The 20480-nt window shown below is 45.8% G+C and overlaps 2 protein-coding genes across 2 annotated transcripts in view; one reads left to right on the top strand and one right to left on the bottom strand.

The window, feature by feature from the left end:
- Positions 1-20480, top strand: part of LOC143986879 (uncharacterized) — a 1041669-nt gene that overhangs the window by 353044 nt on the left and 668145 nt on the right. The gene's annotated exons all lie outside the window — the stretch shown is intronic.
- Positions 12561-20480, bottom strand: part of LOC143989610 (uncharacterized) — a 29173-nt gene continuing 21253 nt past the window's right edge. Inside the window, exon 8 of the mRNA XM_077489827.1 lies at positions 12561-14170. Coding sequence (XP_077345953.1) covers positions 12990-14170 — 1181 coding nt within the window. The 3' untranslated portion in view covers positions 12561-12989. The remainder of the gene's footprint in view (positions 14171-20480) is intronic.

The raw sequence follows: 20480 nt of genomic DNA, 5'->3' as shown, positions 1-20480 counted from the left end.
TGATATGGTAGGAATGAGATCAGTGGTGGTGGGGGATGGGATCAGTAAGAGGCAGAGGTGGTGGTGGGAGAGGGTGGCACCACCACCTCTGCCACCCCCCAAGTACCACCGCTGCCTGCCACCCCCCAAGTACCACCGCTGCCACCCCTGTCACAGTTACTTTGCTGAGTAACAAATTACTTTTCCAATGTAGTAACCGAGTTACTAACACAATTACTTTTTGGGAGAAGTAATTTGTAACTTAACTAATTACTTTTTTAAAGTAAGATGACCAACACTGCTCCTCAGTCACTTGCTTAGTTCCCTAAGCTCCTGCTGCCTCACTGGTGTGGCTTGAGGCACAGGTAGTATTTCTAGGAAAACTTCCTTGGAGGTCCTTCTCTTCAATCTATTCCCTAAGCCCCTGAAATCACTTTTTAGGACTCTCCATCCTCCTCCCGCTTGGTCATTGGCACTAATGTGTACCATGACCGCTGGGTCTTCCCCAACCCCACCCAATAATCTGTCCACCTGATCTGCGATGTGCCGAACCCGAGCGCCCGGTAAACAACATACCGCTTGGTGACCTCAGTCTTTGTGACAGATTGCCCTCTCTGTCCTCCTAATAGACTCCCCTACTATTAGTACCTGTCTAACCTTGCCTGTGTCCTTGCCCCCCTTCTTATAGGAGCAGTCATTCCCCTGGCAGCTAGGGAAAGGCTCCTGCTCCAGCAATGCCACCCCTGAGCTGATATCCCCAACATTACGCAACTTGGCATATTTGTTGGGGTGAACCAACTCAGGACTGGCCTCCCTCGTGCTCTTCCCTCTACCCCTCCTTCTGGCTATCACCCAGCTACCTACCTCTGGCTCCTGTACCTCCATTTCTCCACCCACTCTATACTGGCCCAACCCAGCACCTGCTGGGTAATGTCCAAGCTCCTTTCCAGGTTGTTGATGCTGTGCAGTGTTGCCACCTTGTTTTCTAGATCCAGGATCTGGGCTTCCAGATAAACAACTTGCTCACATCTCACACAGCAGTATTCACCCTTGATTGGCTCATCAATGAATGCATACATGGAGCAGGATGTGTACTGGGTCGCATCACCAACCCTATTGGACATTTTAATATTTGTAATAAAGATCTATATTTTATGTAATTTTTGTGTTCGTCCTTTTTTGTAACAATAAAGTCCAACGTACAATGTTCTTTTTTAAATATATATGTAGCGGTACCCCCATAGGGGCTGCTAAAAGTGTGGCAAATCTGTCACCCCTGCCCAGCCTGGCATTCACTTCCCAATCACCTTGGAGACAATGAACAGTCCATGTGGTTGTTGTTTTTGTATTTTATTGAGGGAAATTAACTTGAATGGGTAAGGGATTTATGGGATGCCCAGGAATAAATGGTGGGATCAATAATTGATCAATAGGAACTTCTATTATGAACTTTAGAGCTTTAGTCTCCTCCAGCACATCACTTGCTTGAAGACTGCCATTCTCTACTCTCCTGCACAACACTTGCTTGAAGGTACAGCTAGCAGATAGTTAGGCCCAACACTGACTCAGTCAGGCCTTTGCAACTGCCATTTGCAGGCAGGGACCGTGGGCCCCTTTAATGTAGCAACAAAAAGTAGGAAAGTCTTTAGTGCTAGCTGTCCTATGGTGGACTACTGCTCCCAGTCAGTCCTCTTCAGGCCCTGCCAGCCCTCCTGGCTTCAGCTGCCTGACTCCACTGCCCATGACATCACAGTCCTTCCCGCTGGCCTGGCAACACTAGCTCCTGTTGTCCTCCTTGGTTCCTCACTGTGCCTCCTATCCAGATCCTTCTTTGTTTCTTAGAAAGGCTCCGACTTGCGCACGAGCCCCTAGGACCAGGGTCACCCCCTCAGGCGTGGAAGTTTCCTCAAAGGCCCCGACAACCTAGTGCTCCATCTCCATTGCTTCCACCCGACAACTCCTCCCCAGCTGGGCTGACCCTGGGTATATCAAGGAGGCCTGCCCCACTGCCAAACCTAGTTGGGGGTTGGTCAGGGCTCCCTGAGACACCTCAGACAGCTCCAACTCTCTTCCCCTCCTTTCTTCTAGAATCTTCTAGAAGCCAGAGAGAGCTGACCGAAAAGTGATGCTACCTGTGAGTCACTCTGAGCGACTCCCAGTCCACACAGATCAAAACAAACAGGCCTAGCTTACAGCTAGGCCTGCCTAATATTACCTGCATTCAACAAAAACCTACCTCTAGCACCTACCTAGGTAGAGGGTGCTACATATATACATTTTTTTTAAAATGAACCTATAAATGTTTGTAAAAGCTTACACCACATAATGTAGTCAGCCAATAAAAGGTAATGACTCAATTTTGATATTTCTACTGCTATCAATGGCCAATATGGTACAACACTTCATCCATGTCTTTGGTGATCTCTGATCTCCTTATGAATTCAGGGATGAACAATTTCTATGTCCCGGGAAATCCTAGGTGCCGGGCAGGCAATTTTTTTTTTTTATACTTAGCCCTGCTGGGTGCAATCAGCAGGGTTTTCTTGTTGAATGGAAGCATGTGGGTGGCTGAGCTGCCATCTGAATACTTCCACACATTCCCAGTAAAGTGCCCTCACCCCACGAGCGCACCCATTATGTATCCCGGGCTCGGCTGCAATCCAATGTGCATTGCAATACATTCAGTGGAGAAGAGAGAAGATATGAGAAGTCTTGTAGACCCTGGATGTCTCATTAAATAGAACTTATCACCAAAAAAAAATCATCACATAGGGGACTTTTTGCGCTACTTCATTGAAAAAAGTAAAAAAAAAAAAAAATGTTTTTTTTAATCACTTTCAGACCGGACCATTTTTCAGACCAATGACCAGACCACTTTTTGCGATTTGGCACTGCGTCGCTTTAACTGACAATTGCGCGATAGTGCGACGTGGCTCCCAAACAAAATTGACGTGCTTTTTTTCCCACAAATAGAGCTTTCTTTTGGTGGTATTTGATCACCTCTGCGGTTTTTATTTTTTTGCGCTATAAACAAAAATAGAGCGACAATTTTGAAAAAAAACACATTATTTTTTACTTTTTGCTATAATAATTATCCCCCAAAAATATAAAAAAAAAACATTTTTTTCCCTCAGTTTAGGTCAATACGTATTTTTCTACATATTTTTGGTAAAAAAATCTCAATAAGCGAATATTGATTGATTTTGCGCAAAGTTTTTTTTACTAGTAACGATCAGAGATTTTTATTGTGACTGCGACATTATGGCGGACACATCGGACATTTTTGGGACCATTGTCATTTATACAGCAATCAGTGCTATACAAATGCACTGATTCCTGTGTAAATGACACTGGCAGTGAAGGGGTTAACCAGGGGGTGGCAGTGTAGGAGTTAAGTGTTCCTAGGGGTGTGTTAAAAACTGTGGGGGGCTGGGCTTTGTGTGAACACTGATCTCTGCTCCAATCACAGGAAGCAGAGATCAGTGTCACTTGTTGCTAGGCAGAACAGAGAGATGCTGTTTACAACGGCATCCCCCCGTTCTCCTTCCCCATTGAGATGATCGCGGGTATCCCCGCGGCGATCGAGTCCACGGGATCCGCGACCGGCACGCACACGCCGCCGCCAGCGCGCACGTGATGGCAGGGCGGCAAATTCAACTGGATCTACCTGCACGCCAGTTTGCCTGCCCGTGCCATTCTGCCAACGTACATCGTCGTGCGCCGGTCAGGAACTGGTTAATTGTTCAAAATTAAAGTTACACCCAAGCACATAAAATCCCTCCCCCCAAATTTTTTGATGCCCCCCCACCCCCATATACACACACTTACAAACATAAATGCACATATTGTGTCGCCTACGCCTGAAAACATTGATTGCTATACACATGTTACATATCAGCGTGCGCGCTGGAATGAGAGTAATAATTCTATCACCAGGCCTTCTCTGTAACACTAAACTGATGACCTATAAGGGACTTTTAAAGCATCGCCTATAGAAAATATAGAGTACTGAAGTCTGTGACCATTTCACAGGCGCACACGAAATTAAAGTGGTTGTCAAGCCACTTGTATAAAAAGCTCCCATCCCCTCTGTATTAGAACAATAAGTTCCCTTGTGCCAGTGTTATATCATATATATGCTTATCTGTACTGATAATACACTTTCTTCCTATGATCAGTTGCCTTTTCCCTCCTCTCTTCTGCCAGCTGAGAGTTCCAGGGGGCAAGCACTGCCATCAACGTCAGCCAGGGAGGAGAGGAGAAAGGAGAGACAGAGCCGAGAAGTCACATGATCGCAGGGAGCCAATGTGCTATCAGTACAGATAAGCAAATTTATGATATAACACAGAAACGGGAACTTCTTGTTCTAATACAGAGGGGATAGGAGCTTTTCAGGTTAAGTATGAGAGCAGCAGGAGCGGGGCTGACAGCCTGACACGTGCAGACACTCAGAGAGGGGGGGGGGACACAGGAGACACAGAGCAGGTCTGCAGATGACGTAGGTACGCACAGACTCCTGTGTCAGATCTCTGTAGCCACCATACAAGGGAGTCAGCATTCGGGGGGGGTTGCCCCCTGTCCTGGATTCACCCGGACAGTTCGGGTTTGCAATCACGTGTCCGGGTTTCAGACTGCCTGAAACCCCAACACATTATTCAGCCTGGACTATGGCCTCCCAGCAGGGTTGCTGCCTGCAGTTGTCTAAGCCGAGAGTGTCTGTTACTCTTTCTTTCACGCTGCCCAAAGGCAGCACTAACAGTTCCCCCACATACAGAAGGGAGAGGAGAGAGGGCTCGATCTACTCCTCTTCCTCCTACCCCTCTGTGTCTGCCCTCACTCCAATCCCCAGCACTGTGCCTCAGAATAGGGAAGTGGGGGGCCAGAAATTTGAAGCCCAGCAGCTTCAGATACATCTGGATGAGAGGTGCTGACTGCCAAGGGGTGAGTGAGCTCACCATCCATCCCTGTCTGTGACTGAAGTCTCCCCCCTTCTCTCTCCTGCCTCTGAGTGAGTACACTAAGGTAAATCAGGGTTCTCAGAGCACCCCTTACATCAGAGTTCCCCTTCACAGCAGAGGCCACAGTGTTCTTACCGTGCATGAGAGTACTCAGTGTTCCCCCTTAAATCAGGGTTCCTAGAGCATCCCTTATGTTAGAGTCCCCAGAGTTCTGCCTTACATCAGCGTCTGCTGATTCCCCCCTTATGCCCCTTACACACGGTTGGACATTCCGACAACAATCCATGTTTTTTTTCCAATGGATGTTGGCTCAAACTTGTCTTGCATACACACGGTTCTTGCAAATCTTGTCGGAAATTCCGAACGTGGTGACGTACAAGACGTACAACGAGCCGAGAAAAATTAAGTTAAATAGCCAGTGCTGCTCTTCTGCTTGATTTGGAGCATGCGTGGAACTTTGTGCGTCGGAATTGCGCACACACGATCGGAATTTTATGACAACGGATTTGGTTGTCGGAAAATTTGAGATCCAGATCTCAAATTTTGTGTGACGGAAATTCCAATGGATGGAGCCTACACACGGTCGGAATTTCCGACAACAAGATCCCATCGAACATTTCCCATTGGAAAATCTGACCATGTGTACGGGGCATTACAGTGTAAGGGAACTCTCTGACTTCAGATGTAAAAGGGGAACTCTGCAGATTCAGATGTAAAGTAGGAACTCTGCGGATTCAGATGTAAAGGGGGAACTCTGTGGACTCTGATGTAAATGGGGACTCTTGTGATTAACTTCATATGATTAGAAATGTTATTTAATTGCAAAATATAGGTATACTATAAAAAAATTGGATGTGCGCCGCTAAAGTGTTTGGGTTTGACTTGAAGAAAAGGTGACAACCCTAGGCAGAACTAGGCAGGATCAGACAGGTATTTCAGGTGATACAGGGGACCAAATGACACAACACAAGCACTGTGCTGTATAACATGCTTTATGGAAACAGGATCTGATTTTTGGGTTAACAAACACTTTAAGGTTGGACATGTTGGGTATCTATTTTCTTGGTGCAACCTCGGCTTTCAAAAGCACCTTTTACCAAAAAAAGGTACTTTATAACATTTTTGTTTCCCCGCTAAAATTAAGATAAGTGTGGGGTCTTTTTTTACGGAAAATTTGCATTTTCTAGACTTTTGTGGTAAAATTGTATGCCATAAAAATTTGTAATTACTACTATTTTATATTCTCTTGGGTGTCTGAAAATACATAAAGTTTTGGGGGTTTTATGTAATCTTCAGACCTAAAAATAGGATTTTATGTACTCACCGTAAAATCCTTTTCTCTGAAGTTCACCGACTGACACAGCTCCTCTCTTAGACCATCGGGTTGTTACACCACCATCAGGAGAGGATTAAGCAGAACATGTTAAAATGTACAACAAAACCAGAACTTTCTAGTTCCGCCCCAAGGGGCGGTCCCTTAGGTAACAACCCCCCAGCCTGCCCCCTGCAGCCTTAGTACATCAACAAGCAGTATAAAGTAGAAAAAATAGGAGGGGCGGTTGCTGTGTCTGTTGGTGAACTACAGAGAAAAGGATTTTACGGTGAGTACAAAAAAACTATTTTCTCTTACGTTCATCGACTGCCCTTCTTGTTCCTGACCCGGAAGTGACATGTATGACATCACTTCCGGGTCCCCATTGACAGTTTCCCCACAATCAAGGTCGGGAAAAAATATAATGCAGTGCGATCTGTATTGCATTACATTCAGTGGAGCTCAGGGGAGACATTGGAGGTCTTTTAGACACTGGATGTCACATTAAAGAGAACCTGTCACCAAAAAAATGATCACATAGGGGACTTTTTGCCCTCCGTGTTAGTGTTTCTCAACCTCTAATCTAATCAAGGCACCCTCAAAAATTATGGACAGTCTCGCGGCGCCCCAATCTAAAATGTAAAAACGATTCTAATGCCCCGTACACACGAGCGGACTTTTCAACATCCAAAGTCCGAAGGACCGAGTCCGTCAGACTATCCGATCGTGTGTGGGCTGCAACGGACTTTTGATTCGCCAAAGCCTGACGGACTTTAGAAATGAAGCATGTTTAAAATTTTCCCGACGGAACTCCGCCGGACCCGGTCCCCTTCGAAAACTCCGCTCGTGTGTATGCTACTCCGACGGACTAAAACCGACGCTAGGGCAGCTATTGGCTACTGGCTATGAACTTCCTTATTCGAGTCCAGTCGTACGTCATCACGTTCGAATCCGTCGGAGTTTAGTGTGATTGTGTGTGGCCAAGTCCGTTCGGCCGAAAAGTCTGTCAGAACTCCGTCGGAATTCCAGCAGAACTCCGACGGAACTCCTTTGGAAGTCTGTCGGACTTAAGTCCGCTCGTGTGTACGGGGCATAATAGTTCTAAATAATGCAACAACATCAATACACGTAGGTCACCCAACGTTATAAGTGATTTATTCTTCCAAAGCAAATACACTTTTGCAAACTGGTACTGACTAGTATTCCAATGTTTCTCTTCTCCCTCAGTTTTTCTCTATCATCCCACAGCTGATGGAGAAAGGTGGGGGAAAATCACACAAGGATGATAGTCAGCCAACTGCCTCCGTATCAACTCGTATGATGTCATTGGTAATTAGTAGGTTGGCAGCTAGAAGGTTGTAATGATGACTCACAATGTGTTGGGTGCTCTGGGAATTCAGAGCAGAGCAGACGTGCTGTGAGACAGAGCAGACACACTGTCAGAAGCTCTGTCACCAGCCGTCCACAAGTTCCGGCCCCTCCTATCCTTGGACCTCCAGCAGCAAGAACCGGCTATCAGCCCAACCCCCCCCCCACCGGGCACGGGGATCTAGGAACGGGATCCCCCAACCCCCGATAGCCATCACTTGACCCGCCCACCTCGGGTCGCACGATCCCCGCTGCCGCTTGCCATCAGCCGCTCTGGACACTTCCGCAGGAAACACCGCGGCTCCGGCCTAGCCCAGTGCCTCCACCGGCCATTCCTGGGCACACGGGCCCATCCATCCGAACCTACTCACCGCGGCAGGCCCTGCAATCCACACTGACTGACCCTCCCCTCACCCGCAGGACCCCGCATCAAGACCGGGAGGCTGAGTCCGGGACAGCCCGGGGCTTTGGCCTATCCCTGGCGGCCATATTGGTCCACCCAGTCACTCCAGCCTGAGCAGAGCCTAGGCTCCGGCCCAGCCCGGTGGCCATCTTGGTGCACCCAGCACCTCCAGGCACTGCCTCAGCTCCACCAGGACCTGGAGGCACCCCCCAGACCCCTCCTCAGCAGGTTCTATTGGTGACCTGGTCCCCTGCCTACCAGCCATCTGGGGGAGCATCAACCTGAGCCCCAGCACACTTGAGCCCACTGCCCAGCTCACCTCCCAGCTTACCCATCTCCTTCCTCTCAGTAGGCTTTTTCCCTAATCAGTACTCTGCTGCCTGTCACTACCAGACTGTGACGCAGAGACACCAAGCGACAGCAAGACAGGACCATCTCAACAGGACCGCCACACAGCAAGCCAGGACCACCACCCCCAGATAAGCTTGCGTGATCCCCCCCCCCCCTGCGTGGTTGATCCAGGGTCTCGCGGTCCACCTGTGGGGGTCAGGAAGGAATTTTTTTCCCCCTATTGGTGCAATTGGCTGGGGGGTTTTTTCGCCTTCCTCAGGATCAACGGGTGGGCGGTGGGTCCACAGGACCCCCCCCCCCCCAACACCGCCACCTAAATTATTTTACACCTTCATTAGCTCAACCATTCAGCCTTCACCAGCAGTAATCTTCTGGTCCAGGTTCTCCGCTTCAAGTAGAGGCAGCTGGAACAGCCAGGAATTCTGCTTAGGCGACCCAAAAGATCAACTTGCGCACTTACAAATAGCCTTAACACGGCGGCAAGGCTGATAACTAGACCGATAACAGGATAAAATCGCAGAGCAGGATCACCATCTTTTGTCCTCCCAGGACCATCAACTTCCCTCCATGGGCCATGTGCCACTTCAGATACTCAGCAGAAGCTCTCCACAGACTAAAGAATTACCACCTCAACATTGCCATCCTCGTTACAAAAAATCCTACAAAAAGAACGACTACTAAATACCGGCCTACAATCAACCGTCAAACACAGGAAGACAGCTACTCATGCACAACAATTAGCATGCGCCTTGATCAACGCCAGGTCAGCAGTCAAACACAGACTGGAAGTACACGACTTCATCATCGATAACAACATAGATTGCCTCTTCATAACTGAAAGCTGGCTTACTCCCGACTGCAACACCATCCTCTCCTTTTATGGAGACACTGACGCTATATCTTCAATCAACACCCCATGACACCACTCATTTTCTACTATGCTACAGACCGCCTGGGCCAAAGACCAATCTTCTTACACCCCTCACAGAACTCATTGCAATGCACACCCTGAAATCGAAGAACTTCATGGTACTCGGGGACTTTAACCTTTGGGCAAACGACTCGCAAGATCACATCGCGACCACCTGCATCAACCAACTGGAAGAACTGGGTCTCCAGCAACTGATAAAGATTTCCACACATGGGTCAGGTCACACCCTGGACCTCATCTTCAAACAAAATATGGACATTGACATACTCGACAACAGAACCCTACCATGGACGGACCACCACGCCATCATATTCAAAATCTCTTCCAATACCGTACACCAGCAACGGAAACCTGCAACAATGCGTTGGACCAGGTCGCAGAAAAAAACTACACTCCGAAACCTTCAAAACCATTTTAACCAACAAAATAGCAACCCTGGATTTAAGCCACTCATCTGAGCAAATACTCAGCTCCCTTAACAAGGTACTACTACAATCAGCAGACGCAGTAGCTCCAAAACACAGTACTCAGGAGAAAAAACTTGGGATGGTTTAATGACCACCTCACTCTACTAAAGCAAGAACGTAGAAGAGCTGAAAGAACATGGAGAAGAAATCCCACCGAGGAAAACTACACAAACTACAAAAGGACTCATGGTGAATTATCGCAAAGCAATCTTCAAAGCCAAAAAGGACCATTTCTCGAATGAAATCTCAACGGCCCTAAACCGCCCTCGTAAACTCTTTAAAATAGTCGCTCAATCGATGAACCCGGTATGCTTAGAGCCCCCAGCAAACGAAAACCAAGATTTCTGCAATGAATTATCAGATTATTTCATCAACAAAATCAAAACCATCAGGAAATTAATTCATCAAAAAAAAAAAAAAAAAACAGCCAACCACAGTCAACAAAAGCAAAAAGAAGATATCTACACCAACATCCCACAACCGCCGAAGTTTTCGCTGATCCCAATTACCACTGACCTCACTAAAAACATCCTCAAAAACCTTTGTGACAGCACATCACCTATTGACATCATCCCCACAATACTCCTGAAAGAATGCTCCGACATCGTGCCTTCCACCATAACCCACCTCATAAATCAGTCGTTTAAAGAAGGGATTGTTCCGGGCGCCCTCAAACAAGAGATCATCAAACCCCTGCTAATGCAACCTAACCTCGACCCTCAGGACCCAAACAATCGCAGGCCGATTACAAGCCTCATCACCATCTCCAAGATCATGGAGAAAGCGGTAGTTCAACAGATCCAACACCACCTGGATACACACAAGCTCCTAGATCTGCTGCTATCAGGCTTCCGCCCCGGGCCATGGAACAGAAACAGCACTCCTCAAGATATGGGACAACGCCCTCGAAGCAGCGGATGACAGAGAATCATGTCTCCTGGTACTGACCTCAGTGCAGCATTTGATACAGTGGACCACAATACTCTACTCAGCCGCCTCACAGAAGCAGCAGGAGTCACAGGCTCAGATCTTCAATGGTTTGCATCCTTCCTAGGAAATCGGTCACAGACAGTGAAACTAGGAGAATTCACCTCTGAAACCAAGGCAGTCTCCTGCGGAGTCCCCCAAGGATCGCCTTTGTCACCAGTGCTCTTCAACATATACATCCGCCCACTCCTCAATATCATCAGATCATCAGACCTCAGCTTCCACTCGTACGCTGATGACACGCAACTTTACTTTCGTATCACTGAACAAAAAGACCATCATCAGCAATTAGAAAATTGCCTCGCTCTGATAGAAGACTGGATGACCACTAACTCCCTCAAAGTCAACGAATCAAAAACAGAGCTTCTCCTCCTCCACGCAAACCATAAGTCCCGAACCAAGATCCCTTGGACACACCCCACCATTTTTGGACAGACCGTCATCCCAAAGACCAAGGCAAAAAGTCTCGGGGTCATCTTTGACTCCCAAAGGTCTATAAATGCCAAAATAGGAGCAGTAGACAGTGGCTCTCACCATCTGCTCCGCCTGCTACGCAGACTAATCCAATTCATCCCACAGAAGGACAAAGCAGTGGTAGTTGGAACAGTCATTAATTTGTGGCTTGATTACACAAACTCCCTTTACTTAGGATTACCCCAATATCAACTTGCGTGCTTACAACTTATCCAAAACACGGCGGCAAGGCTGATAACAGGGAAAAAACCCTGGGAATCAATCTCCCCTACCCTGAGGAGCCTACACTGGCTAACCGTAAAGAATCAAATCACTTTCAAGACCCTCTGCCTCACCCACAAATGCATGCATGGAGACACTCCTCAATACCTATTTGAGAAAATAAAACACTACACACCCAACCGCAGTCTTCGATCCTCTAACCAAAACCTCCTCCTAGTTCCCAAATCTCGGTACAAATCTAAGGTGGAACGGAGATTCACAATTTCACAAACACATGCAAATTTAAAGTCTGACATGTTGGGTATCTATTTACTCGGTGCAAACTCATCTTTTATATTTTACCAAAAATTTGGGTAATTTATTGTGTTTTTTTGTGCCCCCTAAAATGAACTTTAGTGTGTTTTTACAGAAATGTTGCATTTCCTAGACTTTTGCGTTAATATCGTGTGACATAAAAAATTGGAACTACCACAATTTTAATCTCTAGGGTGTCTGTTTTCAGAAAATATATCATTGTTTTTGGGGTTTTATATAATCTTCAGGACCACAATGCTTTTTTTAACTACTTCCTGCCTGGCCTATAGCAGAATGACCGTCAGGCAGGGGTTCAGTTATCCTGAGTGGATGTCATATGATGTTCAGAAGAATAAGCCTCTCAGGTACGTGGAGATCAGTGGTGCGGTGTATAGCTCTGACACTCCACATCTCCAATCTCGGTAAGGAGCCTATGACGTAGGCTCTATACAACGTGATCAGCTGTGTCCAATCAAAGCTAATCACATCGTATTAAGGAAGTGCCAGTTATCGGCTTTCCGTTATTCATGCTGACAAGGCGTGAGTAGAGGAGAGCCGTTCAGCGGTTCTTCTGACAGGGGGGATCTGCACTTATATTCAGCATTGATTATCAGTACAGGTCCATCAGCAATGATCACCAGTGATGACCACCAGTGCCTGCCAGTGATGCCAATCAGTGCCCATCAGGGATGCCAGTGTCCATCAGTAATGTCTGTCAGTACCTCCTCATCAGTACTACCTATCAGTGCCACCTCAGCAGTGCCTATCAGTGAAGGAGAAAATGTACTTATTATTTAAAAAAAATTTTAACAGGAACAAAGAAACAACTTTATTTTTCGAAATTTTCGCTGAAAGATGAAATTTGGAATGGGCAGGAAGGGGGTGAAAGTGTCCGGTATTGAAGTAAATAAACATGTGGGCAACACCGTAGTTTGCAATGAACTCCCACACCGCTGCTGAGCTCTCTGGTAGATGAGGAACAAGGAGATTGTCATAAGGGACAAGGAGATTGGGACCCCAATTTAGTCTCTTGGACAAGTCGTTTTTTTCAAAAAATGTGCACACCACTGGAACTGTTTTTTACATGATGAAGATCAGCCATAGAGTAGATCAGGGTGTGCTTCTTTCCCACATGAGAGTTGTGATGTCCAGCAACATTCATTTGAAAGACATTTCCCGCACTCAAGGCACTAATACACCTCAAGGGTTGTGTGGGATCCCTGATGTACAGGAAGACAGGACTTCAGTGAGGAACAATTCCCTCACTCAGGACAGGAATACGGCTTCTCCCCGTGTGAGATCTCTGATGTCTGTAAAGACTGGACTTCTCTGAAAAACATTTCCCACACTCGGGACAGAAATGCGGCTTCTGCCCCATGTGAGATCTCTGATGTGTGGAAAGACTGGACTTCTGTGAAAAACATTTCCCGCACTCAGGACAAGAATATGGTTTCTGCCCCGTGTGAGATCTCTGATGTGAGTAAAGATTGGACTTCACTGAAAAACATTTCCCGCACTCAGTACAGGAATACGGCTGCTCCCCTGTGTGAGATCTCTGATGTGTGTAAAGACTGGACTTCCGTGAAAAACATTTTCCGCACTCAGTACAGGAATACGGCTTCTCACCAGTGTGAGATCTCTGATGTGTGGAAAGACTGGACTTCTGTGAAAAACATTTCCCGCACTCAGGACAGGAATGGGGCTTCTCCCCCGTGTGAGATCCCTGATGTTTGTAAAGATGGGACTTCACTGGAAAACATTTCCCGCACTCAGGACAGGAATACGGCTTCTCCCCCGTGTGAGATCTCTGATGTCTGGAAAGACTGGACTTCTCTGAAAAACATTTCCTGCACTCAGGACAGGAATATGGCTTCTTCCCTGTGTGAGATCTCTGATGTACTGAAAGATTGGACTTGTCTGAAAAACATTTCCCACACTCAGGACAGGAATACGGCTTCTCCCCCGTGTGAGATCTCTGATGTGAGTAAAGATTGGGCTTCTGTGAAAAACATTTCCCGCACTCAGGACAGGAATACGGCTTCTCCCCTGTGTGAGACCTCTGATGTGAGTAAAGATTGGACTTCCGTAAAAAACATTTCCCACACTCAGGACAGGAATATGGCTTCTCCACCATGTGAGATCTTTTATGCACATTAAGATCAAATTTAGAACTGAAACACTTCCTGCACTCAGGACAGGGAAACCTCTCATCTGTTGGAAGTTTGGCACCGTCCCTCACAGTCTGAGGTTCCTCAGGATAAGAGGAATACGATGGTCCATCTACACTGTGTGGTGCCGGATGGACATTTGAGGTAGTCGGGTTTTCTCCTGGACTATACTGTGTGATGTCCTCATCTTCTACTTTACAGTCTGGAGACAAAGTGAGACAATCCTCTGAGGTTTTCCTCATCTCCCGTCCATCTACTAAAATAGAAATACAAAGATTATTACTAGACATGAGGTGATAGTCAAGGCTCACCTTCCCCATCCACGGCCCACCCTCTTCCCCCCTGTTCACAGTTTACATCCCCATCCACAGGTCATATTCTCTTCTCTCGTCCACAGCTCGCCCTCTCTCCCTCTCCACAGCCCCCCCCCCCCCACCCATAGGTTACTCTCTCTTTTCTCATCCACAGTTCATGACCCCCCTCCACAGCTCACCCTCTCCGCCCCCACATTCCACAATTCACCTTAGCATGCACAGCCCTCTCCCCCTATCCACAACTCCCCTTTTAACCTCTGTCAACATGTCACCTCTGCACACCCCCCCATCCACAGCTTACACCGCCAGTCCATAATCACCTCTGCCTCCCCATCCACAGCTTATCTTCCCCTCCACATTTCACTTTTGCACCCCTATCTACAGCTCACCCCAGTCCACAGCTGTAAACCTCTACAACCCCCAGCTTCCAACTCTGCACCCCAAGCAGCCCCCCCACCCGTAACCCTGTACAAATCCCCCTGCCCACAGTTCTTACTTTAAACAATGTAAATCAGCTCTGACCTCTGCAGAACATCCAGTCTCCACTCGCTGCACCACCAGCCCACCTTCCACCCCTTTCCCTCTGCAGCTCTCTCACCGGCATTAGAACAGTGCAGCAGACTTCCGTTCTGTTAGGCAGATCAACCCCCCCCCCCCCCCAGGCTGCTTTGCTATGCCTCCTCCATGCAGCTCCGCCAGTCAGATCAGTGTGGCACAGAACCGAGGAGGCATTTGGCTCTGGCTCTGGAATCCTCATTAATGCCAACGTCTGGACCCGATCCCAAGGCACCAATCAGTCAGCTGTGGGTCACATACCCTGGATGCCGGAGCTAGCATACAGAAGTCTGTGGAGGAAGTGAATGGTATAGAAAACTTCCTCTACCGGATTCTGTGTTATGTGACATGCTGCAGAGGAGAGGGCTGCCTGAGGTGGAGGAACTGTGTTCCGGCACGTTCCGGTAGAAAGAAAGCCCTGTCTATATGCAGCGGTAAATATAAATATCCAAATATATAGTTGGATATTTAATTCACTCTAATGCCGCGTACACGCGATCAGAATTCCGGCCAGAAAAAGACAGATGAGAGCTTTTCATCGGAAAATGCGACCGTGTGTATGCTCCATTGGAATTTAGCTGTCCGAATTTCCGGCAGCCACAAATTGATAGCATTTTCTCAATTTTCCCAACGGAAAAACTTTCTATCGGTAATTTCCGATCGTGTGTATGCAATTCCGACGCGCCAAAAATCACGCATGCTCAGATTCAACTACGAGACAAAAGCTATTGGCTACTGAATTTCCTTTTACTAGTCACGTCGTACGTGTTGTACGTCACTGCGTTATAAATGATCGGAATTTGATGTGACCGTGTGTAGGCAAGACAGCTTGAGCTATATTCCGTCAGAATTCCATCGGGAAAACCATCCGAGCTTTTTCCGACAAAAATTCCGATCGTGTGTACGCGGCATAAGAATAACAGATAGATGTATTATTAGAGCGAGAATCTGCTACATATCAGAATCAGAGATCAATATTATTAAAATATAATAAAGACATAAAACGCTGTTTGCAGATGATCAGACAGGAGTGTAATAAAATATGATGGATGGCAGACTCCCTTGTCATAGACAGGTAGGTGGGTACAAGCTCCCTGCACCTGATGTCACTTTTGCTGGCCATACACAAGCGCATTTTTCATTCCAAATAAAATTAATCCAATTTTCCATTAGTGGTGTCAAATCAGCGTTCATTTTCAGCCACAGTGAAGGGAAAATCCGAAGGAGCACAACAGAAAAAATTTCTCGATCAAACAAATTTTCAAATAGTGTATGTGTTTTTTTGCTCAGAAGTTGCATTCATTTTAAAATTGAATGTTAATCTGCCTCCAGGTACACCCCTGGATAGCAATCACATGAAGCCATTTATTATCACATTATCATTCATTATCACAGTTTTTTGGATCCTTTTTAAATCATAATGATAACAGAAATAACCCAAATGGCCCTCATAAAAAGTTGACATACCCTGGAATGTTTGGCCTTGGTATAGACACAGAAGGTGGCACACACAGGTTAAAATGGCAATTAAAGGTTAATTTCTCATATTTTTGGCTTTTTTCTTTTTCAATAAGTCTTTATTTTGGTTATTTTCACAATGTTAAACAGTGTAAGGGGGGGGGTGGGTGGACTGGTATGGTGTTGAGTAATAATATCTAGGTACAGAAAGCATTATATAATCATAGCAATGGTTATCTCCCACATATGTTTGTGGGATTTATAAGGCCTATGTAGTATACATCATAGGGGATAGTTATGGTAGTTCAGAGCTAAAATTATAAAGGTGGGTGGTGGGTGCATTAAAGTCATAGATAGGTGAGGGAGGAAAAAGGATAATATGATGAAATCATTTATGATTTAAAATTGTAGTTTGCAGAGTAGATGGGTTGTCCATAGGTGCCATTGCCGTAAGAATTTATCTTGGTACTAATGTGCTTTAGCAAAGGAGTATTCAAGTTGAGTGCGCTCGTATAGGGTGTGAATTACACTGTTGATTTCCAGTTACGTGCAATGGAAAGTCTCACTGCAATGAAGAAATGGGTAAGTAGGGGATGAGAGCTATGGGGCCAGGAGTCCATACCTATGCCAAGTTAGGCCAGTTTGGGGTCAGTAGGAATGTTCATTTTGGTCACTGCGGATATTAGTAGAAGTAGTTGGGGCCAAAATGGTTGGATGATAGGACATTGCCACGAGATATGTAGGAGTGATCCAAAAGTTCCGCATTGTCTACAGCACATAGAAGATTGGTTGGGGTATATTGAAGCCAGTTTTTTTGGAGTGAAGTACCAGTGGTAAATATACTTTTTCAGAGATTCCCAATGGGTGATGAAACACAAATACTTCAGTGGAAGATCTTGGGCTTGCTGCCATTGTTTAAGCGTAGAGGAAAAGGATAGGGGTTACTAACCAGGTTAATATTTGTTTAGGTTTGTCTAGTTGGGGTGGAGTAGATATAGTAAAAGTTATAAAGGGGAGAATCCTTTATATAGGTTTGGAGGAGATCCAAAATGTCCAGAATGGAGTCCGCAAGGTCCAAGTTGCCAAGTTGGATGTGTCTTAGGGCATGCCAAATTTACAGGTATTTAAAGAATGAGGATCAAGGGATAGGAAAGGAGGAATCCCAATTCTTGAAAAGAGCAGAACAGGTTTTGATGGTAGAGTTGTCCAACTGTAGATATTCCAAGAGATTTCCAGGAGTGGGTAGAAAGATCGGTTGTATTCCAGGGAGTTTATAGGAATTTTTTGTAAGGTTGTGAAGGAGAAGCAACGAGATTGACCCATTAATGGTGTCCATATTCTACATACTGCTTTGATAGTGTCCAAGAAGTGCTCTCGAGGTTAAGGTTGGAGGAACATGGCTCCTAGAAAGGTTTTTGGGTTAGTTCCTAGAGCAGCTCTTTCAATCTGCGGCTTGGATGTTGAAGAACTGGGATTCCACCAGGAGCGTATTTGGTTTAAGATTGTAGCTTTATAGTATAATATAATGTTTGGAGCTCCTAAACCAGTAAGATAAGTAGGACAGAGGATGCTAGTGGCTTTAATCCAAGGGCGTTTGCCACGCCAGATGAGTTTGTTCAGAATGTTTTGCAGTTTCTTTAAATGAGCTGAAAGAAAGGGTATTGGAAGGGCCCGGAAAACACATATAATATATATACATCTTAACTAGAGCGATATGCCCTGCCCATGATGGGGATAGAATTTGGAGAGAGGAACTTAGTTGGCCAATTTTGAATATCAGCGTGGTAACATTTTTATGCAATAGTCTAGAACTGGGAGAGGACAACTGTATTCCTACGTTTTGAAGAGAAAGGTACAGTGTTCACGATATTGTGTTTAGTAGCGGGTCTGAGGCCAATGGAGAGCATATGAAATTTGCTGTGATTTAGTTTGTATAAGGAGAAGGTGCCAAAGTGATCGAGTAGTTGGCAAACGGGAGGTAGCGAATGTAGGGGGTCTGTTAGAAAGAGAATTATGTTGTCAGCGTAGAGGCCAATTTTGTGTTGGTTATTGTCAATGTTTATTCCAAATAGTAGAGAGTTGCTATGAATATGTTCGGCTAATGGTTTCATAATAAGGGAGAAAATAATGGGGGAGAGGGGACTGCCTTGCCTTGTTCCATTTGTGATGGAAAGCGGAGCTGTGAGGAAACCTGAGGTTCAAACATTGGCTGTGGGGCAAGTATACAAGGTGGTGATAGCTGATAGGATTCGTCCCTGGAATCTGAACCTCTGCAGCACTTCAGTCATGTATGTCCAATGTACTCTATCAAATGCTTTTTCAGCATCTAGAGAGATAAGTAGAGCAGGAACGTTGTGATGCTCAGCCCATTGGATAAGATTTATGGAGCGTCTGGTGCCATAAGAGGTCTGGCGTCCAGGGACAAACCCTACCTGGTCAGGATGGATAAGAGATGAGCGAGGTGCAAATTGTGAGCTACGATTTGCCAAGATTTTTGCGTATAATTTGGTTTCGGAATTAAGGAGTGAAATAAGGCGGTAATTTGCAGGGTTATCTGAAAGTTTACCTGGTTTGGGTATGGTTATGATGATGGATTCTAAAAACTCCCAGGGGCAGGATCCACGCTCTATAATGCTGTTGATGGTGTCAGTTAGGTAAGGGGTCAAGCGGTCATGGAATTGTCTAGAATATTCATTCACAAATCCATCAGGGCCGTGGGATTTGTGTAAGGGAAGGGATTTAATAGCTTTGGATATTTCAACTGGAGTGAATGGTGATGAGAGTTCTGCAAGTTGAGTTTCAGATATGGTGGGAGGTTGTGTCTGGGTTCAAAAGGTGAAGAAGTGGGAGCATGACGTAGGTTATATAGTGATAAATAAAATTTACAGAACTGGTCTGCAATTTCCAAGAAGTTAAAGATTTTACGGTTATGGTTAGCTGTTAAGAAGGGTATTTTAGAGGCTGCTGTCTTACGTTTATGTTGCTTTGCTAAAAAGGCACTAGGTTTATTATTTAGTGCATAGAAGGAAAAACAAAGTCTCTTTATGTGGTATTTGAAGGGCCGATGAAAAAGGTTACGAAGTTGAGAATGTAGGTCTTTCAGTTTGGCAGTGGTGGTAGGGTAGTTTTTTGTTTATTTTGGCATTCTAGAAGATGTATTTGGGAGGCGAGTTGTGTAATGGAGAGAAGACATTGACGTTTCTCGTGGGCTGAAATTTTGATGAGTATTCCCCTCATGAAGGCTTTGTGACTGTTTCATGAAATTGCAAGATCAGAAACTGAGCCATAATTAATTGCAAAGAAGTCTTCCAGGGCAGAGTTGATCTGTTTCTGATATTCAGGTTTGGAAAGGAGAAAAGAGTTGAGTCTCCATGGAGAGGGGGTGGTGTTTGTTGAGAAGGAGATTTCCAGAGATATAGGGGCATGGTCAGACCAAGTGATCAATCCAATGAAGTCTGAGGAAACTCAAAGCAGAGTAAATTTGTCTACCAGCAAAAGATCGAGTCGTTACCATGTATGTATCTCCAAGAGATCGATGAGATCTTCTTGGGACATAAGGGAGTGTTAAGGAGGAGGATGTTTTGCGAGTAGGGTAAGCGGAATCCATTGAGGGTTTGAGGACTTCATTGAAGTCTCCGCATATTAGTATGGGACTAGGTTTGAAGGGTTGAACTTTGGAAAAAAAAGAAATCTAAAAAAGGACTTTTGGTGAGTATTAGGGGCATATAGGTTTACTATGGTTGTCTGAAAATTGTTAATTGTTTCTGTAATAATGAGAAATCAACCGCTGGGATCGATATCTAAAGAGTGGAGGAGGAAGGAAGCAGAATCACAAACAGCAATTGAGACTCCTTTTTGTTTGGAGTTGGCATTGGCAAAAAATATATATGAGGGAATTTTGGGTGAGAGCATTTAGGTGGATTTGAAGCTGTGAAGTGTATCTCTTGGATGCATAATACATCCCATTTGGCTGAGAGGGCTTCTTTCCACAAGAGTGATCTCTTAATAACCACTTACGGACTGCCCACTGTCGTTATACGTCGGTATTTTGAAGAGGAATATTGTTGTTATGGCAATAGCTAGCTGTCCAGTATCCTCTTTTTTAGCGGGCGGTCCGCTTCAAGATAAGAGTGGTCTCTGCGGCAGATTCGTCCCCCCGCCGCATTCCGGTGCCCTCCGCCACTTACCAGAGCTGTCAGCAGCTGTGGAGGTGATTCGATGCTGTCCCTTGTGTGACAT

This window comes from Lithobates pipiens, unplaced genomic scaffold (genome assembly GCF_037356315.1).
Source record: "Lithobates pipiens isolate NorthernLeopardFrog02 unplaced genomic scaffold, aLitPip1_a1.2 Scaffold_18, whole genome shotgun sequence".
Lineage (NCBI taxonomy): Eukaryota > Metazoa > Chordata > Amphibia > Anura > Ranidae > Lithobates > Lithobates pipiens.
The sequence above is the reverse complement of the archived record's forward strand: the minus strand, read 5'-3'. Positions and strand labels throughout refer to the sequence as shown.